This window comes from Chiloscyllium punctatum, chromosome 23, assembly GCF_047496795.1.
Source record: "Chiloscyllium punctatum isolate Juve2018m chromosome 23, sChiPun1.3, whole genome shotgun sequence".
In the NCBI taxonomy this organism is placed as follows: domain Eukaryota; kingdom Metazoa; phylum Chordata; class Chondrichthyes; order Orectolobiformes; family Hemiscylliidae; genus Chiloscyllium; species Chiloscyllium punctatum.
Window position 1 is genome coordinate 75651396 of NC_092761.1, and position 26141 is coordinate 75677536.

Genomic DNA, 26141 nt, shown 5'->3' on the forward strand with positions numbered 1-26141 from the left:
GACCCAGCTAGCAAAGACAAATTGTATTCCTGGAACCAAGAGATTTTCTTGTACTCCTACCACCACTTCCCACTGGACACTCTCACCTTACTCTACATAATTGAGCACTTTTTGTCTTACCATGAATTCCATGTACTAGAACTATTTGTGGCAATAGTCTTTGAGTTACATATCTCATCACTGAACATCAAACATTGACAAGATCCTGTGTTGCTCAACACTGTACCCTTTTTACCTGCTGCTCCTGGCCTCCGTAAGTAAACTTTGCCTTCACAAGTAAATGGTTTAAGATGACCTAGCACTTCCTCCTTAACCAACCTCTGACCAGGTTGTTATATCCTGGTAGAGCTTTTCAGCCTCCACTATGCTTTCCTTTACCATTTGAAAAACACTCACTAGCTTATCCTGTTAACCTAATCTGCCTTCCCAGTACTTTTCCTAGAAGAAAGTGAGGAATCATTCCTGAAGAAGGGCTTATGCCAGAAACGTCGATTCTCCTGTTCCTTTGATGCTGCCTGACCCACTGTACTTTTTCTAACCAACACTGACTTCATGTGGCCCACTCTGTTGCAGTGAAAACATCAGCACTTTTCTTCACTGAGATCTACTTTATCCTTACCACATGAGGATCTCTTTTCCCCAATTTCTATCCCTCATAGATTGAAATTGATGTTGAAAGCCAAAATGCTGGCATCAACTCAATCATCAGACCTTTCAGCTGCTAAGCATGTCATTTAACTCTGCTCTTCCACGAATTCTCACTACCTCAGGAAGTGAATTTTGAACTCCAAAATAATCATCTAAGAGCATCATAGGTATGTTCTATTTTAATGCCTTTATTCATCTGTCAAAATTGCTTTGTTTAATCCTTTCAAACTCAATGTATGTTTGATCAGGGTCCCTCCTTAGATTCTGGAGGCATCTGTGGACTTTTGGCACAAGCTCATATGCACCTAAGATGTAGTTCTTTACTTCCTCATACTCCCAGATACATCCTCTGATAGCGATGTAAATACCTCACTAGCTCTACTGACCAGCTTTGTTTGGATCAACAAAACCCATATGGTCACTGGCCACTGCATTTGTTTAGCCATGTTCTCAAATGAGCTAAAAAAAAGCTTCTACATCCTTCTCATCAAATTTAGGCAATGCTTGAGCATATTTAAACAGATCCCCATCAGCCCTTGGCTAAGATAGTGAAGATGAGCCTACCCAAGTCTACCTTCATTTCTAACCTTTAAAGCCGACTTTCCTGCCTGAGTGCCAATTTTGGAGTTCAAACTCTTTCTCTCTCTCCCTTTCTTCTGCTTGGGCCTTTCTTTCATTTTCGTTTTGTTCTGCTAAAGCAAATCATTCTTTTGCTCTGTGTTCTGTTAGGGCGATTCATTTTCTCTTTCCTCTGCTGGTAACGGTAATTCAAATGGTTTCATTTCCTTTTCACATTCAAGCTGCCTCATCTGTAATTGAATTTTAGCCATTGAAATTGATGTTTCTGAAGATGTTTCCATCAATCTTAAATGCAGAGTTATTGCTGAAATGATCTCTCCTCACAGGTGAAGGCAAACCTAGCTCCAGGTTGTCTGCCAATTCCAACAGCTTTGCCTTGCTCACCTTTTGTAAAACTCCCAGTCACTTCTTCCACCCCCCAGAAAATTCTTAGTAACTGAAAGAGCTATTACTTTACCAAGCAATGTTTATAAGAACCAAACTCAACACCCAGACCAAAAGAAGCTAACATCTACCACTTGCCACATTGAGTCCAACAACCCTAATCCCAAATTGGAACTTAAGAAACAATCCTGACAACCCCCTCAAACTATTTTAAGAAGGTAGTACAGACCCTGACTTGTTCTTATGTTAAAAGATATGAAATGGATATTCCAGGTGTGATGCAGCTGGTCAAACCACTCGGCTTTAAGCAAAACAGTTTCTTTAAACACTACATTTGAAACACGAGCAAAAGAAAACAGAATTTAGAATAACGTAACTATTGGAAAACTTAGCTGACCCAAAACAGCAACTTAACTAAAGAGTGGTTCCAATTCCTCTAACATCCTATAAACATACCCTTTGGCAAAAGGTCAATTCAAAGACAGGTTCTTACAGGCAGGAGAGATTTGAGAAGAACATCAGTCAGGAACCAAATGAACCTTGGAAGCTTTCCCTGTTACAACTAAACCAACCTAGAATAAACCTGTACTACAAGAACTGGCCAATCCCCTGCCATTGTTCAAGTAGATATTTTGGCACCTCTGCCTTTACGATCTAACAAAAAAGGTCAAAATAACCTTTTTTAAAGTGACAGCATCATCACACAGTCTAGAACTGGAGACCAGCCTGAGCTGAATTGCTCAGCATTTGACTTCAGTTGAATCATTGAGATATTTCAATTGATTAGTTTCCTGAAACCAGGCCTATCAAATGTAAACATTTCAAAGTTGACTTTACCGGTTGCTTCAAAATTTGGCGCTTGTTCTGGTGTGAGGTTAGTCACAGTGCATTTATTGACAAGTTAATCCTGAGTTCTGTAAACAAGTGCATTTATTAAAATTTAGGTATGTCAGGAAAGGCATCCTGTGTCTTATTTCCTCTATAAAGATCATGTACATGCAGGGAGTGAAAATGGGAATGATGCAGAGCTGGCAGATAATAATGCCTGCAATGCTGATAAATCATTAAAGAATTGGGCCTTCTATAGTTTTAATATGAAAGGGAAAAATTTGTCAGCACAGGCTTGGAAGATCAAAGGGCCTCTTTCTGTACTGTATTGCTCTTTGGGCTTCCTTAGTTGCCAGATAGCTCCTATAAAGTTTGCATAGATTTTGATGAATGACACAACTTAGCTACAAATATACTTTCTCATATTTCCCCATTAAAAAAGTATCTAGTGGTTATGATTAAGGTTTAGCTTCAAATATCATACAACTGAGGCTTCACTCAATAGTGCTGGAATAAGTAACAAATAGGCTGATGTCTGGAAAACTGGCATTTCTCCGACCTGCACAAGGCGCAATGTATTTTTTTTTAGATTAGATTACCTACAGTGTGGAAACAGGCCCTTCGGCCCAACAAGTCCACACCGCCCCGCTGAAGCGCAACCCACCCATACCCCTACATTTACCCCTTACCTAACACTATGGGCAATTTAGCATGGCCAATTCACCTGACCTGCACATCTTTGGACTGTGGGAGGAAACCGGAGCACCCGGAGGAAACCCACGCAGACACGGGGAGAATGCGCAAACTCCACACAGTCAGTCGCCTGAGGTGGGAACTGAACCCAGGTCTCTGGCGCTGTGAGGCAGCAGTGCTAACCACTGTGCCATCTTGATTTCTCCACTTCACTAAAGACAGTGTCAATAAACATGTCCCCTGAACCAGAAGTGCAGCCTCAAGTGTGAGGAAGGCATTTGCCAATGTTTATAAAAGGTCAGAGAATCAGCCTTTTGGTGACTACCAATATGAAACTTAATTAGAGAGCCTCTGGTCAATTAGTAAATAGTGACAGCTCTCTCATCCTCTGACACCAAGGTCTCAAAAACAGAAAATCGTGGAGCCAGTTCTTCATGTTATGGCATCGTGATCTCAAACCAAAGTCACTCTTTGAATGACTCTTCTGACCAATGCTGACACAGTGGGCTGAAGGACTTTTTCCTGTGCTGTAGATTTATTACTCTATAAATATCTCATTCCACACAGAATCTCTTCATAGTACAGGAGCAAATTACTGCAAGTAAAACGGCTGGAAGTCACAGTGGGTCAGGCAGCATCCATGGAGAGAGAGTAAGCTAATGTTTAGGTAACTGTTTTTCAGACTCAAAACGTTAAGTTGCTCTCTCCTGACAGATGATGCCTGATCTGCTGCGATTTTCAGCAGTTTTTGTTCTCTGCTGAGTACAATTGATTAACTAAAACTATGGAATTGCCATTGCCATTAGCAAACTGTCATTAATGGATTAAATCTCACCAACTGGACCGTTAATTGGCCTGAAATGTTATTTTTCTTTCCCTCCACAAATGCTAACTGATCTGAACATTTTCAACATTGCTTTATTTCAGATTTCCAGCATTGTTTTTCTGTCCTCATTAAAACATGCTGTTTAATCATAATACTTGTATATCAAAAATCAGAAGTAATTTGATGAGCCCCTCAATTCATAAAATCCTTGTCATGTTTAAGATTCATTTTGTTTTGATTAACGATTAAAATTTTAGATATCTCTTTTGCAGTGAGATTTATCAGGCATTCAATAGCAGACATAAATCAGAAGCTGTGATAGTGGATAATATCTTCACAATTAAGAACTACAGAATTATGAATAGAGAATCCAAAATGGCACTAAATAACTTGCTAAGATAATCATTGGAAATGAAAATAAACCATCATGAACAGTTCTTTAAGGACTTGCAGGTCAATTTCACGCAAGAACTGGATTACAGTTTGAAAGAATTAAAGTGAATGAATTTAGGGAAAAATATACACTGAAAAATAATCCTTTTGTTTATTGCACAATAATATAGGAAACATCTAAATGCCGTAAGTTTGGCATTCACTTTATTTGGGTTAGTTGTTAAAAACAGTTACACCGACTTGGTTTTCTACAGTTACACAGTTTCAATATAAATATAATAGACCAAAGTTTTTTTTTAAAAAGTGTTTGACTGTGAAAAGAATATTTTTATTTTGACAAAAACATGCACACCACAGTATGCAGTATATAATGGTAAAGAGTTTTATTTATAATTTCCACACAGATTATCAACTGCAGTATTATTTTATCAAACTTTATACAGTGCTACTTGCCTCTTGTGACCATATGAGCATGAAAATAGAATATGTGAACTTTTCCCTATATACACACACGCACACACATATAGGCCCACCCCACAACAGGATGAATATAGTGAAACCATAGCCAAAACAGAAAGCTTCTTACATTTATCATTCAAACAAATTAAAACTGGACTTTTAGAAAAAAAAAATCAATGTTGGCTATGATTTAAAATATTAGCCTGTCATGGAGTCAAGCTGACATAAAACAGGTTTTCAAGCCAAAAAATATCCAATTTACTGACAATCATACTATCAAAAATTCCATCCGAATCCTTGCTCAACATGTTAGCAATATTTCCAAGTCATTAGACTATACAGTATATACAAGTAGGTGACCACAACAGGGACACTGTAGGCTCAGCTTTATTAATGTCCTTGAAACAGTTTATGGCAGTGATGGGAATATGAGTTAAAGATCACCAAAATGTAGAGTGACAAAGTGCTGGGCTTTCCAAGAATGCAAAGTATATAAATGCAATTAAAAAGAAACTACTTCATTATCTACTACTACAGATACACAAATGTTTTAATTTTAATCATGCCCATGTAAACAAACTGGACAATTACTGTAGTATCACTGACTGTACCTACAAAATTTCTTTTAGTTTAGAATAGCAATCATTATGAATGGTTGATTACCATTCATGCCCTCTGGTACGCTAGAACCTTTTAGTAATGGAAAACAATTAAAACATGATACATTAATAAATGTAACAAGATAAGCAACATGGTATTTTTGTAAAAACATCCACTGTTGCTAAAATTCTTCCCGCTTAGGCATCCACTTCCCTTGTGTTGACTTGTAAAGGTGTTTTTTTGTATGTAATTGCAACTATTGTTTCAGTACTTTTCAAAAACCTTTGCACAATGCACAGAAATGACAAAATTATCCTGGCTGTACCTTTCACTTATAATGAATAAAAGGATATATATACCTTGACTGCTGAAAGACTGGACTGAAAAAAAACAATATAAATGTGATATGTAGGATTATTTATATTTTGAAGTTACAATAAAAGTAAATCATGAGAGCTGCAATGCTGGTTACTCAGATGTTTACAATAAGATAGTCACTGCAGTACAGCCCATTCTATAATTAACATGCATATGTTTTAAAGATAAACAATATAAGCTCCAAGGTTTGATTCATGTGACAAATAGGCTAAAATTAAACTAAAACAGCAAGGTAGTGTTTTAGGAATTACTTAAAACATCTTCGGTTATAATGTTTAAGAACACCAAAGATTTTCATCAAAAAAAATCTGTAACTAATCAGTGAACTTTTTTTTTGGATGTTGAACAGTTTGATAGTCATAGAAACTACTACACTCGCAGAATGGAAGGCAACATGACTGAGGGAATACAGAATCCTTACCACCACATGACTGACCTGACAAAGTTGGATTGTCAAACATCTTTATGATAAACACCCAATTCTATGTATGGCTAGTGTTACATTTAGTTATATTCCTCACATACAAAATTAACAAGAAGAGGGTTTTCCATCTGTTTCCAGTAAACCTTCAGCTTCTACTTCTCTACAAGGTACTCTGGCTACCCAGACAGGAATCTTTCAGTATTGCTGGTAAGGTTAACATATAACTGAATATATTTATTTGAACACAACCCAAACAATCATCGTTATCTGTGCTTTACTCTCAGGACTGCTACTTCCTAAATATTTTCAATACCAAGACTACAGAAGTTACTAAAAAATAAAGAAAAACACACATGCTTTAATCAATCACAGCATGCTTTCAGATTGTCAAAATATTACAAGATCCTATGCACATATTAACAAATGAATCAACAATTGTAATTTACACCTTCAAAAAGGTGAACACGTCACAAAACAGCAAATTGTGTAGATTGTTTAAAAAAATCTTTAACAGCTGTAGAAATCTAAGTTTGAACATTTAAGCTTAAAACCAGCTATCTGTTAGCACAAAAAACTTCAGTTTTAGAAAAGTTTGCAATAAACCACTGATTCAACAACAGCCAAGGCAAACAAGCTCCCTGAAAATACTCTTCACTAACGTGCCACCAACTGTGGTGTCAATGTTAACGCACATCCACAAGTTACAAGAGACTAAAAAGTAGCTAAACACTTCTGAAGGGAATATGCATTCACCATTAGTTCAGATTTATAGTAAAATATGCACTGGAAAACATCTGAATATTTCCAGTTTTAAATTACATAGGTGTAAAAAAGGTCACACTTTGGTGGCACTAGGTCAGAGCCAAATAGTTAATGGCCCTTGAACCGAATCTTGATGGATCCCTCAAGGTTCCTCACCCAGTTGGCCAGGAAACTAATTTATCATCATTTTCCTCTCAAAAGACATGAATTTTATCACTGTTATGCTGAACAAAATCTTTTTTACTTTCCTGAACTGGAAAAACAGCAACTGGAACATTAATTTTCAGTCAGGAATGTAATGGTCAAATGACTCTTCAAAAGGCCAGGTGGCTGACTGAAAGGTGTTCATGGCTTTTCAGCAACTCTTCCCTTCCGCTACTCCCATCATTAGGTGGTACTTTGAACAAGTAACCAAAAACCATCTGATTGTGCAGATAGGTATATGGCACAATTTGGAGTGCATTAAAAGCAGCGACTATTCAGGAATAGATAGCCAGACTAGCATTTGTATTCAAAATGCCAACTTCAAATTCTTATTGATTAAAAAGGTTTTGTATTATTGTACAAATGTATTTTTTGCTGGATAAAATCCACTTATTGATGGAATATTTTGAATTTTCATACCCTGTGAATATCATTTGATTTTTTAAAAAAGAGTATTTAACATATCTGTCAAAATTGGTTTAGGCAGATAATGTTTATGTAGTATTTAAATACTTATTATGTTTCCAGTGACTTGATGCAGGTAAAATCAGATGAGTTTATCCTTTCCACCAATGCAGCATTTCAAACTTTGATCCTAGTATGTGTCCCTTGATGCCGAATATGACTTGGCAGCTTTATGAAAGTATAATGTAAAACATCTTTAAAAGGTGCTGCTTGCTGTAAATTGTTCAAGAGCTATACCACTGCTTCTTCCAAGGTCGAGGCCTGCTGTGTGAATTAAGAACGTGTGGTTTAATGTGCTTTAAATAAGTGAAGGCCCATTGACATGTCTGAAACCTTTGATGATCAAATAATACAATTTTGACCTATTTTAAGTAATAGTTCAGAGTCTGGAAGAAAAGCTCCAAGAATCATTTGATCCAGGTCCAGGCACTTTCTCCAAAAGAATTGAAGTTTAACTATGAGGGCTAATTTAATTGTAAAGGATATGAGGTCCTTCCTCTGGAGAACCTCTCTTATGTAGATCTTCTCTTGCACTAAGGATTCCATTTACATCTGAGCCATTTGTCTTCTGCTCTTCCATTATTTCATCATCCTTGTTCATAAGTCCAGCCAAGTGTCCGAGTGGGAATCCAGTGTCACAGTTCTGTGTGGACGACACTTGTGAAATAACTGGCATTTGCACTGCTGAGTTGTTATCAAAACCATTGTCTCCGATATCATACTGACCCAGGGCCTCCTCTTGCTCCTGTTTCAGGTAGTCTGGCACAATGAAGTCACTGGAAAACAAGTAATTTTAATATATTAAAATGGATATGGAATGACAATCCAACCTTAAAACACAATTTACCTCAAAATTTCATACCTAGCAGGTGTACTTAGATCAGGATATTTAAAAATACAGGTCAAAAACAACAAATATACATATGATTCTATGACTATTATAAAACTTTTGTTAATCCATGTAACAAAAACATATATCTTAAAATCAAAATGTATTAAGATGTTTGAAATCAAGTAAATATTGGACAGCTTCAAAACCAGGACCGGCCAGTATATGTCTGGGTGACCAACTCTATGCAAGACTGACTCAATTGAACTCGTATGGTGAAATCAAAACAAATACAATTCCTACTTGGCAATATATCTTCTATTTTTCTGATCAACCTGTTCAAAGATATTATTACACACCACTGGAGCAGGTGGGATTTGAACTAGGGCCTCCTGGTCCAGAGGTTGGGACTTGACCTCTGTGCAACGAAAGGGCCTGCAAAATTACTTCTACCTTACATAAGGAAAATGTCAACAAACTATTAACTAATAACAGAAAAATACATAAAATCTAAGTCTTTGAAAATTCTATTTTATTCTGGAGTTCACACATTTAACGGCTCATTCAAATCCCAAATTTGATATTAAAAAGAGGTTTAAGAAACAGATTAAAAATGTTTTTGGAAATATTAAAAAACAATTATACAATGTTCAGGAGTGTAATAATGATGCTACTAGACTAATTATCCAGAGAATGAGACTTAGCAGTCTGAGAATTTAAAACAAAACGGCATCAGTAAAGGTGGTGAACAAACTGCTGGACTGTCAATAAAAGATAATTAGGAACAAACAGTAAATGACAGCAATACCTATTTCACATGAATATATATAATTTATGTTGAATCTACAGAATTCAAATCCAGGAAGTAACAGATCTGAACAAGGCTTCATGAATACAGCCAAACCTCATTACATAAAATGCTTTCTGTACAAAGTCCAGAAAAAGGTACTCAGACATTGGAGGCAATGCAGAAAAGAAATGCCCAGAGACATCGAAATCATGAAAGGAGCTAATTCCAAACAAGAATAGACTCAAATGTTATTCAAACATTCAAAAATGATAAAGGAATAGGGAAATTGAATCTAGATAAAGGCTCAGATTTTGAGATCAACAGCAATTGTATAGTACCAACTACAATATTACTAATGGACTTGATTTTAAATATGTTTGGCAGCTGAAACTCAGTACAGCATTGCGACAATGTGGACATCTGCACATTGCATTAGAAACATTATGCATGCAGTGGTGCAGCACTTTGAACTCCAGAGGAGCTAGAGTGTTTATCTTGAATGGCCACTGCATCCTGGCTGATTGGTGAGTTGTACATAAATGGCAGCATTGACCTGTACTGATATGTTGTGAAAACATGGTAAATCCTTGAACATGATAACAGTTTCTTTACGATGGTGTTGATGTGACATAGAGCCAAAGCAAGGTCACCATTTCTGTTTAATTTAGGTAGATTACACATCTCACTTAAGGGCTCGGGTACTTGGTTCTTTGAAAGTTGTGTCACAGGTCAACAAAGTGGTTAAAGTTGAGTTCAGCATGCTTGCTTTCATTGCTCAGGCCACTCAGGATAGGAGTTGGGACATCATGTTCAGGTTGTACAGGACATTGGTGAGGTCACTCTTGGAGCACTGTGTACAGTTCTGGTTGCCCAGCTCTTGGAAAGAAATTATTAAATTGGAGAGGGCTCAGAAAAGAATGTTGCCAAGGCTGGAAGGTTTGAGTTACAAGGAAGGGCTAGACAGGCTGGGACTTTTTTCACTGGAATGGATGAGATTAAGGGGTGACCTTACATAGGTTTATAACATCATGAGGGCATAGATAAAGTGAATAGCAAAGATCTTTTACCTAGGGCAGGGCATTCAAAACTGGGGGGCATATTTTAAGATAGTAGGAGAAAGATTTAAGGGACTTGAGGGGCAACTTTTTTTTACACTCAAGGTGGTTTGTATGTGGAATGAACTGCAACGAAGTGGTAGGTGCAGGTATATTTCCAACATTAAAAAGATATTTGGTACATAAATGAATAGGAAAGGTTTAGATGGATATGGGTCAAATGCAAGCAAGTGGGACAAGTTTAGTTTATGAAACTTGCTTGGCATAGGCAATTTGAACCGAAGTTATAAGCATTTCAGTGCTTATGACTCTATTGCAATTATACAGACATTCTACAGAGTTTTGCAATGAAGCTTGCAGTGATTACAAATCCATTGCTGCAAAGTAACCTGTGCAAACAGAGAAAGCAATTGTGTAGCTTCAGGACTAAACTGAAGAATCCTAACTAAGGTACCCATGGTTTGAACCAGAAAGTGTAAAGTAGATAATTTGGTTCAATGCCGAATCAAGAGAGAAAGAAAAAGTTTAAGAAACAGATTAAAATGTTTTTGAAAATATTTTGTTAAAACTCCTGATAAGAATTAAAATATGAATAAAGTAGATGTTACATTATAAAATGTAATTTTCATACAGTAACAGTTTCAAATACTGTACAGTCCATCATATCCACGTTAGTCATCAAACATTCACCTATTTTAACCTCATTTTCTAGCACTTGAACTATAGCCATGGTGTTATGGTGTTTCAACTGCTCCTCTAAATATAGTTTTTAAAATATCCTGAGGATTCTTGCTTCTAACACTTTTCAGTGAAAAGAAGATTCCTCAAATTCTCTCTAAAGCACCTGCTCTCTGCCTTAAAATTGTGCCCCCTGGTTACTGACATCTCTATTAAAGAGACTCCTTATTTACTCTGTCTGTGCCCCTCAGACTCTGCACAATTTAATCAGCTTCCCTCCTCAGTCTTCTCTGCTCTGTGGAAAATTATCCTAGCCTATCTAGTCTGATTTTATAGCTGAATTGCTCCAGCCCAGAAAACATCCTAGTGAAGTTCTTTTGCACCCATCTGTGTAATCACATCCTTCCTATAGTGAGGTGACCGGAATTCTGCAGAGTCAGTAGCAAAGGTTTTTTTTAAAAACCATAATTAAAACTTATCACATTTTAAAAACTTATCCTGGATTGGGCAAGTTCAAAAGATAAAACTAAATTTGCTAGAAAATTATCAAGTATAGAAACCTTAAGCTTATCCAAGCATTTCAATATCAAGTTCCTTATCAAAAATGTAAGTTTTTGGAGCCAAATGAACCAGTATTTTCAATTTTGGTATTTTCAAGTGTAACATGAATTCAGTGAATACAAACATTTCCACATCTTTTAAAAAATAAAAATCGAACCACTGGATCTAACCGGCAGACAAAATAAGACCATAACACACTGGAGCAGAAATTAGGCCATTCAGCCCATCGAGTCTGCTCCACCATTCATGGCTGTTAAGTTTCTCAACCCCAACCTTCTGCTTTCTCCCTGCAACCCTTGATATTCAAGAACCTACCTATCTCAGTCTTAAATATATGGAATGACCTGGCCTCCACAGCCTTATGTGGCATTCTGAAAGGTCTTCCCTTTACACTAAAGCTGTGCCCTCAGGCCCTAGTCTCTCCTACCAATGGAAACGTATTTCCAACATCCACTCTGTCCAGGCCATTCAATATTCTGCAAGTTTCAATTAGATCCCCCCTCATCCTTTTAAATTCAGAGTTTAGACCCAGAGTCCCCAAATGTTCCACGTATGTTAAGTTCTTTATTCCTGGGACCATTCCGTGTAACTTAGACCACGTGCAAATCTGCTTTACCGCTACAAAACCTAGCAAAAAGGCCGAGCAAAAGGTGAAATAACTTATCACCTACATAACCACATGGTTAATAATAATCCTCAAAAGCAAAATGTAAAGGGATTTTTCACATCACTAAGTTAAGACAAGAAACCTTGCTGAATATTGAGTTTATCATAGTGTTACGAACATTACATTACCTGACCCAGTTGGTGCCATTTGGTGAGATATTTCCTTTTCTCAGATTTGAGGTCCACTCCCAGCCTTTCCAATATGCAGCCTTTCCTCGTGTTGCTACCAGAGATCTGCAGCAGGGAACCCCACTCAACTAAAAAAAGATCGCTACCAGGTCCACCACTTGCTCCACTCTCCACACGGACAGGGGCTGGAATACCCCACAGCTAACAGAGTAATGCAACAGAGCTGTCAAATTCCATGCACACCAGAGGCACCATTGTCATCTGCATCCCCGGCTAGCCAAAATCAGCAGCTTCCTGAGAGTCATAATACCGCAAGAACACTATAGCCCAGTCCACATCACAGGGAGAAAACTGAAGAGGAAATACCAGTGAGCCTCTGCATGACCATAACTTTACTAGCGAGCAGGAATGGGAGGAAGGCCAAGGTAATGCTGTCAGCCACAAGGAGTGGCCCCACTAACCAGGAGCTAAGCAGTTCCCAGAGGCAGTGACAGCCAGCAAGAACAGATGCCTTTGTTCTTCCAGAAACACCAGACAGCAGCCATGCTGCTGCATGAAACAAGCAAGAGACCAAACAACAGATGGTCGAGAGCCCAATGAACATAGGCCCTCCAGCCCAGATCAAGGCGACAACTCCCTTGGCTCTACAATCAGGGAATTCACTACAGGAGACATTGAAAATAAAATGTTACATTTTTCTTTCAGTTAAGTATTTTTATATTTATTAAAAATAATTCACTTATATGTAGGTATTGAATCATTTGAAGTACTGTATTGTATCTTGGCCAGTACAGGTATACTGTCTTAAAAATTGTTTCTACTAAAGAAAGTCAGATGAAGCTTAACTCCAGTTTTAACAATCATTCCCAATCAATACTTCAATTAAAATCATTGCACTAAAAATTGCAATAGTCAGGAATGGAGCCATGACTCTATCACAGAATAAATTAGCACCTGATTAGTAACACTTGCCTTACTCTACAATTTCCTGTACCTGCAGCAGAAAATAAAGCTTTCTGTGCAGCAGTCAGCAATGCCTTTAAATGCAGCTCATTTCAAGTTGAACGGAGTGTGAGCCCAGCAAGTACTAGAGTAGTAAAGAAATGCATTCTTGTCCATAATTACCAGATACCACAAATGGAAACACTGGTGATACCAACAGATAAAACAAAACCTGATAGTAAAAGCATGACTGCTTTAACATGAACTACATTGCCACACTATTTTATATATATTGAAGACGGAGGAATTGAAAATTAAAATTACATTTGGCAGTTCAGACTGCCTTTATTGTGGCTATTCTTTCCATTATACAACTAGTGTTAACAATGTTCTCTTACAAAGTAGATGAAATTACCATTTTGGTTTTCATATAGTTGACATTCTATTCATAGATACTTAAAGAGTTTTCAACAAGAACCTACGTCCGCAAATAACGATTAATCAGAGTCAGTGAATACAAGGCATAGTTAAAACTGGCAGGTACAGAGTGTAGATATAGTGGAAACTTTTTGACTAATGGGGTACCAAAGAGAGGTTAATATTGATTTTGAATATGTAATGATGAATATGGAGGTATTAAGAAATATCTCTACATTTGACAATGATGGTCACTTTATTGGACTTCTTTTATGAACTCTTCAAAATTAAAATTTTCTTTGCACTATATTCTCTCACAGTTGCAAGCAGTGTGAAAATATCAACAGGATGTATGGAAGCTCAATAAATGGCGGGATAGAAAATGTATCTTCTTAACCAATGATATTGGATCACGTTAAAAAAAAAGAGTTGTAGTAGATCAAGGAAGCAGGGCAACTCAGGATGGACAATAAACACTAGCCTGCTTACCATACTCACATCAAAAATCAATGGTTTAGACAAGGGGACCAAAGGCAATGAATGCATCAAAGTTTCCTGAAGATGTTTAGCTGATGAGAGATAAAGTTATGAGGAGAATGGAAAGAGGTTGCAAAGGGATATAAATCATGATCTTACAAGGAGAGAGATGGAGTTTAATTTGGAGAAGTCTGAAATTTTCCAGTATGGCTGCAAGAATGGAAAGAGCAGATGTTTTTTGAAAAATTGAGGCTGTAGTAAATATTGGTATTCAGACAATCTTGGGTACATGATTCACTAAGTTAATGCAGAGAGACAGTAAGCAACTAGAAAGGTAAATTGTATGTTAGTCTTTATTGAAAAGGGCTGGAGAAGTCATCATGCTGGAAGTATTGTGGGATTTAGGAGCTTTGAGAGAACTAAAGAATAAAAACAGGACTTTAGCAGCAGAGCTTACAGCACCGTGAATGAGGATCAATCAACAAAAAATCCAGCAAATAGATCATGGCAGCAGGTTGGTGAGCATTGCAGCTTTGCTTTTGTTTTTTAAGCAAGGAAAGCTATCAAACTCTGAAATAAGGATCTGTAACATTAAGTTTAAAAAAAAACTAGATTGTTATGTAACAGACCTTACCTAACCAAGATTCTTTTGTCTAATTTGAAAAGAAAACACTTAGGGGAAACTTAAGGCTGTTTACCAACTGCCTGTCTGAAGACGACATTTTAGCAGTCCTGTTGAAACACCCCTCGACCACAGAAACAGCAAGAAACACCTCTCTCTTAAAGGCACAGTGTTATCACAATAGACTAAATAATCTATAGAACTAAAGTAAATTGAACAATAAAGTTTAATTAGTTAACTATTAACTTATTAGGTTAAAAACAAAAATTTTAGATAAACATAGCTAGGACGGGTGGTGCAATGCACGTAAAACTTTCTGGACATCACTATGGTCACAGACAACCACAGCTACAGCTTGATGAACTTTAGTTCAGATTTACTGAATTGCAATTTTAACTCCGATATTGTATTGCATTAGAAAGGGAGATGCTCAAGTGACAAAAGGCTGCAATTAAGAATCAGACTAATAGGAGGGTCCAGGCAGTGAAGCTGCAGCCTCAGTCACAGTTTATAGCTGATAAGTATGAGATTTTTGATTCCTGTCCAATGAATACAAGGAATGAGTTTTGGAGGGTTATAAAAGCACATGATGCAGGAAGACATTCAAATAAGTAAAAAATAAATATCACTGTTATTGGGGACTGCATAGTTTGGAGAATAATTGTTCTCTACACCTTAGCCTGGTTGTAGATAGTAAATAACAAATGATAAAGGTCATCTAGGAATGAAGTCCTGCAGAAGTTGCATAAACTGGGCTCTAAATAATAAACAGAACCTTAGATACGAATCACTGGACTGGTACTCAAGCCAAATACAAATTTCCACAGACTTTAACACCAAAGAGAAAACTAATTGTTTGTCCAAACAGTGACAAGAGAAGGAGGAACATTGATTCTTTAGACACTGGCACCAGTACTGCGGAAAGATGAAACACTTTCATCCAATCTAAGATAACTAGTAAAAACCATAATGCAGTGTACAGATATATGATACTTAAGATGTGGTCTCACCAATGCTTTGTGTATGTAAAGCAAAAGGTCCCTAAATTTGTACTCAATGTGCCTTAAAATAAGCAAAAGCTTTCCTTATTTCTGGCTATATCTGCATACTAACATTTTGCAGTTCATGGCCTGATCCCTCTTTATGTCCCCATGTAGATAATGTGCTTCCTTTTTATACCTTCTTATAAAATGGACATTTTCCCCATTACACCAAACATGCCAGATCTTTGTCCACTCACTTAATCTATCCATACCACTCTGTAGCTTCCTTAAGTCTTCTTCATAATATAATTTGCTACCTATCTTTGCGTTATCTGTAAATTCAACATCAATACTTTCGGCCCCTTGATCCAAATTGTCATACAACTTGTTATATTACTAAGCTACAGGGGTAACTGATGCCCTGATTCTAATTGCTGAAAATCTCCACAGACTCGAAGTGATACTCGTGAATTGGAGGTGACCAAATATAATATGCCAAGTTAAGAAAGGAGGAACTGAGAAAGATGGACAGTACAGTTAGCCTAATATCAATTGCAGGGAAATGCTGAAATCTAATCAAGATGTCTTCAGAATGTATTTTGTATATGAACAGAGTCACAGTAATATGAAAGGGAAATAGTTTTTGATAAGTGTGTTTTGGACTTTTGAGGCAACAACTAGTAGAGTGGATAAAGATGAACCAGTGGATGATCTTCTCAAAACATACAACATTCTGAAGGGGCTTGCTAGGCAGGAGACAGCTTCATACAGCAGTAAAATCTAGAACATAGTACACAATAAGTAATGGTGATGGTGCTTGGGAGAGGGGGTCCACAGTCACAGAATGTGGATCTGATCACTTAAGGTTGAGATGAGAGTTGTGAATCTTGTTAATGCTTCACTGCTGACTTGTACAGATTTCTTGTCTCTCGTGAAATGGCAAGAAAACAGGCAAGGGTGAAGATGATGCAGATGTTCAGCCATACCTTAGTGAATGACGGAGAAGACTGTTGAGGTTATATAGTCTATTCCAATTTCTTTTATGATTAGAGAGAAAGGATTAATTACTTCAAATCAAGTACAGGAAAGGAAATAATGATAGGGAAAGAAAAATTGCATTAAAGGTTTCTAGGACATTTAAAAATCTCCTAGAATAATTTATCCATTATCTGAAAGAATGTGACTCTACAATTGAAACTGCATAATTTCTCGGCCGGAGGATGTTCACTGGCACTGCAATAACAATTATCACGCTGTTAAAATGGTACTTATTGTTTTAATTACTAGATTCAACTTTCTATGATGTTTTACAGCCAAACTTGCAAATGTAACAAATTTTTCAAAATAGTGGGGAAGTTAAGGGCAAGATATGGTGCGTGCCAAGAGTGTAGTGCTGGAAAAGCTCAGCAGGTCAGGCAACATCCGAGGAGCAGGAGAATTGATGTTTTGGGCATTTCGTGCCCTGATGAAGGGCGTATGCCCAAAATGTCAATTCTTCTCCTTGGATGCTGATCTCCAGCATCTGCAGTCCTCACTTTCTCCTCCAAGATATGATTTGTGCAAAACAGACATGTTGACTTGCAAGTTCTGGAGATCCACAACTCAAAACTGGCCAATTTGTATGTTAATAATAGCCTGCATATGAGGACCTAAAATCTGGATTTAGGCTGTTGTCAGTCCAATCATTTAATGCATGCTTTTACTAACTACAAAATAACATAAAATGGCTTCTAGGAGCAATGGTATCTAACTCTGCTGAAAACTGCATTCCTGAACTAGTTGTAAGAGATTAGCAAACAATGCCCTGTTCATAGTATGAATTAACTAAGAAAGATATGATATTATTAAAGTATCCTAATTGACCTTGGAAACCAGATGTCCCTGAGATAAAGAAGCACAAAACAAGTCATTTCCCAGGAAATATCATTGGCTTCGTTTTATGTCTACTTGTCATATCATTTAATTTTATTGGATTAATTTTGCAATTAAGGCTGTTCTGTTTATTAAGAGACCTATGAAAGTTGTCTGTGTTTTAGGATTGTGTGCAGCTTTTCCAGAGTACAGAGAGGTGCTTAACCCCTGTGTCGCTATGCCCAGCGTCGTAATAAATTGTTAAAACTTGCTTAAAAAGTCTGTGCTGCTAGTGTTTATTTGACCGATCGCGGAACCGAGAGGCCCCTCCTGGTAGTCCAGATTTAGACATGGTGAAAATGCTGTTGTTTTATAGCAAGATCCGTTCCAGTGGTACTAAATAGATGCACAGAATTTAAACATAAGCCCAAATACATGAATTTAAAGATTTGTCAAGATTTTTATTGATAATAATTAACATTGAGGAAAATAATGTTTTTTTTCTCAGAAGTTCTGATAAAGGAAGATGATAATTAATTAGTAATTAATTAGTCGTTTGATGGTAGATAGTATGAGCTGCAAGATCTACAGAAGTACTCCATACACTATGCCAGCCTTAATACTTAAGAGGATTAGATTTTTGGCATGTTGAAAATATCATATGCAGTGAGAAACTTATGAAAGTACTTTTGCTGATTGACCACATGCATAAAGCTTAAATGACTAAAAAAGAAACTGTTACAGTTTAATTTCACCCTGCTATTTATTCATTTCTTCCACAGCAGGGATCACAGGTTTGCCTACATCAGATATAAATTGAAACATAATTATCTTATGGCAGCACAAATAGACAGTATTTTTTCAGTTATACAATGGAGATTTGTACAGGATGCCAAAGGTAGTCACCTGATTGAAAACACTGACAGATAATACTTCCAGTCAAACTATAACATTTTTTATTCTAAGGCATAAACTTATACAGAAAAAAAACAGGAAACAACCGAGAAAAACTGAATGGCAGTTAGATTTTACTTCTGCTTTAAATCTTCTGAAACCAAAGCAGAATTATTTCAGAATTCTTGAACTCAGACATGGTTAATTATGCCAAGGATGTCTAGAGCTAGAATTCTGTCTCTGTTAGTTTAATCGTGCTGCAGAAATCCAACAATATGGCTAAGACTCCTGCACTATTTAACTTAATCTGAAGGCTACAAAACACAATGATAGATAATGCTCATATTCCTTATTAATTATTACTATTATCCAACAACTGCATTACCCAGGAAATGCATCATCTGGTGCAAAACATTTCTACTTGATCCTCAAGCCCAAGGGATTATAGCAATGGCAACATTTCACATTTTTGATCCTTGTTAAATTGGAATAGAATCACCATTCCCTTTCAGATGTTTCTAAAGTTGACTAGCTATAGCTTCAAATTTACTAGTGAATTCAATTTTTTTCTTGCAATTTCACAGGCAGGAGCTTGAGATACAATGCTACAAGGAAAAATCAGAAACAGCAGCAACGACTAACTTCAAAAATCAAATTGCATTAAATAGTTACAAATGCAGTAAAATAACTAACTTTTATCTATCTCAGGCTATAGTCCACTTTAAGACATCTCAAATGACACGGTTTTGTAGTATAGTCACTGTTGAAGAGAAATATGGCAACCAATTTGCACTTAAAGCCAATCAAAAATCAATGACAACAATCTGTTTTAATCAATCGGAGGGACAAACGTTGGACAGCACTGCAGGAGAACCAGTCTCGCAATCTTAAGAATACCAAAAGGTGTTTTATATCCATCTCAAAAGGTTGACATCGATTTAATAACCCTTCCAAAAAAAAAACACACTTCCATGGGTACTGTTCATCATGTTCCATAAAGGTATCAAGCTAGATCGCATGCTGCCTGGGGTGGTGATATAAATGCAGGATTGAGAAATCAATGAAAATTGACACATGAAAGTCACTTAAATGCATTTCATAGCTGTGCAGTGTGCTTTCAGGAATCAATAGAGTTAAGCTATCAACTCAAATTACAGAAGAATTCTAATCTTGAGAATAACATGACATCTGTCTTCAAATTACCAAAGGTGGGTTTTACAACTTTTACAATTACAACATTTAAATGGCATCTGATTGGATATATGAATAGGAAGGGTTTAGAGGGATATGCTGGCAAATAGGACTACATTAGTTTGGGATATCTGGTCAGCATGGACAAGTTGGACCGAAGGGTCTGTTTCAGAGATATTCATCTCTATGACTCTGACTCCATAAATAAATACTAATTTACTGGAGACCAGAAAAGACCACTGGAAAATAATGTGATTTCCACAACCAAAGACTTGTTTCTTCACCATGAATATAAATCAACTTTCGGGTTGGAAAATCATGTCAATTCCATTCAATGGTGAAAGATGGTTAAAAGGGTATCTGTTGTAAACTTATGCAGTGAGAAGAAAGTTAGAGGAGGTTTTAATTTCCCTGAAGTTTTTTGTCTAATTACAAGTGTCCCCAGTTGTCGTAGTCAGCTATCTTAGGACTTCTACATGATCCTGAAACAATTCCAGTCTACACTTCAGCAATGACTGTTTTCATTCAATTTCTTTTTGAAAGAGCAAGAGAGGAAAGCATCAAGCAAGTGCCAGTAGTGAATGTTAAACTAACCATGCATAAAGCTACACTGCACTTGGAGAAAAAGGTTTTCCTTATTCTTCTCCAATAGATAAATGATGCATTTCACAACAAAAAAATTGTTTTGCATGAAACAGCATAGAAGTCATGTTCCTGCTGGATTCAAATAATGCCATTTGCTATTGTGACCGAATTAGCCAACAGACATGTTTAAAATAGTTAAATCCAATGAACTAAAATAGAAGGCTCCATTATAAGATCAACTTATAAGACATTGTTTGGCACCTTGATTTGAAAGATCAATTTACACATGGCCTTCACAGTTGGCAGCTCTTCTTAGTAAGGTATTTTTCCAAAAATTAGAGATAAGCCACAGAGATGTACAGCGTGGAAACAGACCCTTATGTTCAATTCGGCCATGCTGACCAGATATCTTCAGCTAACCTAGTCCCATTTGCCAGCACTTTGCCCATGTCACTCTAAACCCTTCCTATTCATATACCCATCCAGATTCCTTTTAAATGTAATTTATCAGTCTCTACCACTTCCTTTGGCAGCTCACTCCACACATGCACTACCCTCTACTGAAAAAATTGCCCCTTATGTCCTTTTTAAATCTTTCCCCTCTCATCCTAAACTTACGCTCTAGTTCTGGACTTCCCCCACCCAGGGAAAAAACCTTGTCTGTTTACCTCATCCATGCCCCTCATGATTTTATAAACTTCTACAAGGTCACCCCGCAGCCTCCAATGCTCCAGGGAAAACAGCCCTAGCCTATTCAAACTCTCCCTATAGCTCAAATCCTCCAACCCTGGTAACATTTTTGTAAATCTTTTCTGAATCCTTTCAAGTTTCACAGCATCCTTCCAACAGCATCCTTCCAATAGGGAGACTAGAATTGCACACAATATTCCAAAAGTTGCCTAACCAATGTCAAATACAGCCGTAACATAACCTCCCAATTCCTACACTCAATGCTCTGTCCAATAAAGGAAAGCATACCAAATGTCTTCTTCATTATCATATCTACCTACTTTCAAGGAGCTATGAACCTGCACTGCAAGATCTCTTTGTTCAGCAACACTCCCCAGGACCTTACCATTAAAAGTGTATAAGTCCTGCTCTGATTTGCCTTTACAAAATGCAGCACCTCGTATTTACCTAAATTAAACTCCATCTGCCACTCCTCACCACATTGGCCCATCCCATTCTACCCTGAGATAACTCCCTTCACTGTCCACTACACCTCCAATTTTGGTGTCATCTGCAAACTTACTAACTACACCTCCTATGTTCACATCCAAATCATTTATATAAATGACAAGAAGCAGTGGACCCAGCACGGATTCTTAAGACTTGCATGTCTTTTCCTTAATATTACAGTAAAGTTGCATTATTTGATAATTATATTTCTTAAATGAAAACCAAAAAGAAAAAATAACCTAAGCTACATTTACAGCACTCCAAAGATGCACTCAATTTTAAGATAGCCTAAGTCCACTGATTGCTCTGCCAAAACTCTACAGTTATGTGGTAACATCCACAGAAATCCAAAATGTAATCTGTAAAGCATGATTTTTCAAACAACAGAGCTGAATTCTGTCTTCCTATGATGCAGCACAATAATACTGTCATTAAGCGTGAATAATGCAAAAAAGTAGAAAAAGTTCATGTCATTAACTATAACTTTAAATGGGCATGAATTTGGTGAGAGTAGAGTTACTTATTAGAGTCGAGTGCTAGATCTTATTAAAAAAAATATCTTTTTAGTTTTCTTTAAACATTATCGTGGACCAAAAGGAGAAAAGAACGGTTTTTAAAATACAAGGACCGTGGAAGGAATTATTGCACTTTTTAACACAGTTTACTGGAACTCTTTGTGCGCGTTTACACTGTTGCTTTGAGCAAGCAGTTAAGGGCAGATGTTTGGCATCCAATGGCACTGTGGCTTTGTGTTCTGAACATGCAACACCTGCAGACAGATTGTTGATTTACTTTTCAATTAGGACCAATTGTGGAGGCCAAGAGTCAACATGACTTCAGATAGCTTGGATGTGAAGATCAGAGATGAGGAGGACTTGGAAAAAGCAAAATAGACACCTTAAAAAGGACAACTGACCTTACAGAGGTTTACTACTGCTCGTTTCTCCCCATTTTTCCCCCTATCTATAAAATCCATGTTTGTTTATTCCTTTGCTTGGATGCATGTGTAGAAGAAGGACTCCGTTTCAGTTAGACGAGTTATATGCTGATAATTCATGTTGTTGATTGCCTGGGGTTAGAATTTATTTATAATAAATAACAGTTCATATTACATGCAGAAATATGGTCAGTATTTTCTGTTAACCAAAGTCCATCAGAAAGGTAACCTGAAGACTGACTAATTACATTTTTAACTTTTGTAATCCCTCTATTAGAGTCAGAGTCAGAGTAGTAGTGACGCTTGAAGGTGAGTGCACTTTCTCAAGTGGACACAACAATCTGCAATTTTAAGATGTCCATATAAATTCAAGCATTTATAAATATGGACTCTAACTTTTTGTACTAAGTGGCTTAAGTTTGCAAGTCTCTTATTTATTGATACCACTCTGTATATGCACAAGAACTTCTGAGCTGTGTAGATTAGAGGGAACATTGCTTATAATGTGCACTTTTGAACAGAATCTTAAGTGTATTTTTTATTATATTGAATCGCCCAGCAATATTAGAAGAATGAAAACATTGGTGCTCACAGTAGTAAGAATGGGTCTAAATTAAATCGAAAAATCTTAACTAGAAATAACAGACATGAAAGACAGGAGGAAGAACATAAAGGAGTATAGCTCTAACAACATGCAAGACGCTCAATATCATCAGGACAAAACAGCCCAAATGATCAGTATTTCATCAAATCTAAAATATTCACTCCCTCCACCACCAATACACAGTAGTAGCAATGTGAATCCTCTATAAAGATGCACTACAGCAGCTCAACAAGCTTTTTCCAATGGCACCTTCCAAACTCACCACCTCTACTCTGTTGAAATGGCTGGGCAGCAAACCCATGGGACGTAATCCACTGCAAGTTGCCAACCAAAACAAATACGATACTTACATGAAAATATATCGTGGCTTCTTCACTGTCATGAAGTCAAATCCCAGAAGTCCCTTCCTTGTAGCACTATGGGTGCAACTACACAGCTGGACTAGGGTAGTCCAAGGTGGTAGATCACCACCACCTTGCTTCACATGAATTAGAAATGTGCAAGGTGCTGGCCAAGTCAGCAACACTCAAAACCCGGTCTTTAAAAGGCAGATAACTGTAAAATATAGGCAAAAGTGAGGATTGCAGATGCTGGAAGCCAGAGTTTAGATCAGAGTGGTGCTGGAAAAGCACAGCTGGTCAGTCAGCTTCCAAGGAGCAGGAAAATCGACATTTCGGGCATTCCTAATGAATGGCTTTTGCCTGAAACATCGATTTTCCTGCTCTTTGGACGCTGCCTGACCAGCTGTGCTTTTCCAGCACCACTCTGATCTAAAAACTGTAAAATATAGTACTTTGAGAGATTCCAGCATATCAGAATCTACTGAATGGTGGGAAACATGCTACAGTTTTAATACGATGGCATTTAACAAGTTTGTCATTTTTGCTATAAAAGTCCCAATTTGTTTCTGGGGGTCAGGAAAGAAGTATCTTTCTAGGTGACTACATAAATGCTTCTTACTGCACCTTAATCTTAAATTGTGCTTTTCTATGCATTTCACTCATTGCAACAGAGACACAACTTATTTCCACCAACTTCCTATCTTAATACTTCATCCAAAGCCTCAATAAATGCTAGAACTGATTAGGTTATCAAAATCATTTATATTGCTCAGTAAAAGAAAACATCTTTGAGAGTGGCATTAAAATTCATGCCTAATTTCTACAAGTCAACTCTACAAATTGCACAATTTGCACCAAAATAAGGATCAGATTTTATTCTGCAGTTTTTTTTGACAATAGAAAAAAAAAAGAGGTGAAAGGTATGCAGTGCATCTAAGACAGGAAGGTTTAAATAAAGTTTAAATACAGATATTGGAGCCATTGAGTAAAACAAAATAATTTCATTTCAAAGCGAAATGCAGTTACAAATCTAACTGATTTTAAAGTAAGAAGTATCAGTCAAAGAATTTGCAAACTTTGTGTACATGACTTTTTTAAAATTAAATTTGATAACGCAATGCAAGGAAAAAAATATTTTATCTCTATTGAAAATAAGCAATGCTGTTCGTGTTCAAATGGCTTACTAATGAACAAGTCTTGAAATACGGAGGGGGCTGGTTAGGGGGCATTTTCCTTTTAATATTGGAGTAACTGCTGTCATAAAGCTTAACTAACCTTTTTAAATTACTCATCTAGAGCTTAACACAACACCAACCTACCTGAGAACACTAAACATCGAGACTATTAAATCTGCGTTCTCAGCGCACTCCGCTTAAATGGTGAAACGTGGATAAGATATGGTAGGGCAGGAGAAAAATTCCACTTACCCTCATCTTAGATCTCTCAGCATCTCTCGGCAGAACAACGTCACTAATTCAGAGGTGTTGGAGCATGCTAATCCCAATGTACCACTCATTGATAATCCAATGCCAAAAACATTAATCTGACAATGTTCATCAGATTAACATTAAATATATATTTAAAGACCTTCTGTCTGATGAATTACAACTAGATCACAAATGCCTGGGTGCTCATATCTTCACTGCAAAAACAGCTAAAGAAGCTAGGTGGTGATGAACAATGACACAGTCACTGGGAGGCAGACTTTGATGACTGTGACCTTTGGAGGCTGAATGTTTGGAAGGTCATTGAAAGATATGAAATGAAAAGACCAGCTGCCCATGATGTGGGTGTAGACAGAACAAAGGTCAGCCTGTCAGTCCATAGTCTTCCACTGCAGCAAGTGCACTGAGACTGCCATTTCAGAGGGGGCTTCCTGAATCACAGCAAGCAATGCTAGGCATAATAGTCAGTACCACAGCTCAAACCATCATTTCACCACATGGAAAGCTGCCAAAAACTTGGCTTTATAATCTTCAACAACTTAACAGATACAAAATACAGCAACAAAAATCTGTTAAATACAACTTGTGTTTTGTTCAAATTTATCACTTTATTACATCCCTAAAATCTGCTTCCTGGTTTCCCCCATAACTTTCCCTGCATTCGTAGTCCAGAAAAATGAAGACACTTCAAGACATGATATCAAAAAACTTTGATTTTGGTGTAAGTTTCATATGAAAGATTATAAGTTTGACTCAAAGTACTGGAGATATACAGTAAATTGTGGCAATGCATAAAGATTTGGTTAAATGACAGGAAATAAATTATGATATGAGAGGCAATATTATAATATGGTGGATGGTTAAAGAGCAGGAAAAGCAGACTGGTATATTGCTGGGACTAACAGTAATAACTTTGATTTAGAACTTAATACAAATTGGTCATATTATAAACAATACTAAATTACAGAGGGCAGGAGGGGATTTGTACATATCCTGGCATAAAATGGGTGAGAAGTCTAAAATGTGAAATATACGCACAAAAGAAATGAAGTCAGTAATATCCAACTAATGAATGGTGTCAAACACCTAAAGTTTGAGTTGAATGAATCCCAAGCCTTGGTAGAATTAATTCTGAAAATGTCCTGCCACATAGTACAATTTAGAGTCAATAGAATCTGAAATTATATTGTCAGAACAATCAAGTATGTTCATACTATTCCAAGTACAACCATACCTTGAATATTATTCCAGTTTCTGCCAAAGACACTAGAAAGAGTATCAAGGGCTAGAGACAATGATAAATTCACCCTTCAGCATCACAG

The 26141-nt window shown here is 36.9% G+C and overlaps 1 protein-coding gene across 4 annotated transcripts in view; it reads right to left on the minus strand.

Moving 5' to 3' along the window:
* Positions 1-4480: 4480 nt before the first annotated feature.
* LOC140494149 (zinc finger and BTB domain-containing protein 44-like) overlaps positions 4481-26141 on the minus strand; it is a 42616-nt gene continuing 20955 nt past the window's right edge. For all 4 annotated transcript variants that reach the window (XM_072593217.1, XM_072593213.1, XM_072593216.1 and 1 more), the window contains one exon: positions 4481-8419. In XM_072593217.1, the coding sequence (XP_072449318.1) occupies positions 8113-8419 (307 nt within the window). In that variant the 3' untranslated portion in view covers positions 4481-8112. The remainder of the gene's footprint in view (positions 8420-26141) is intronic.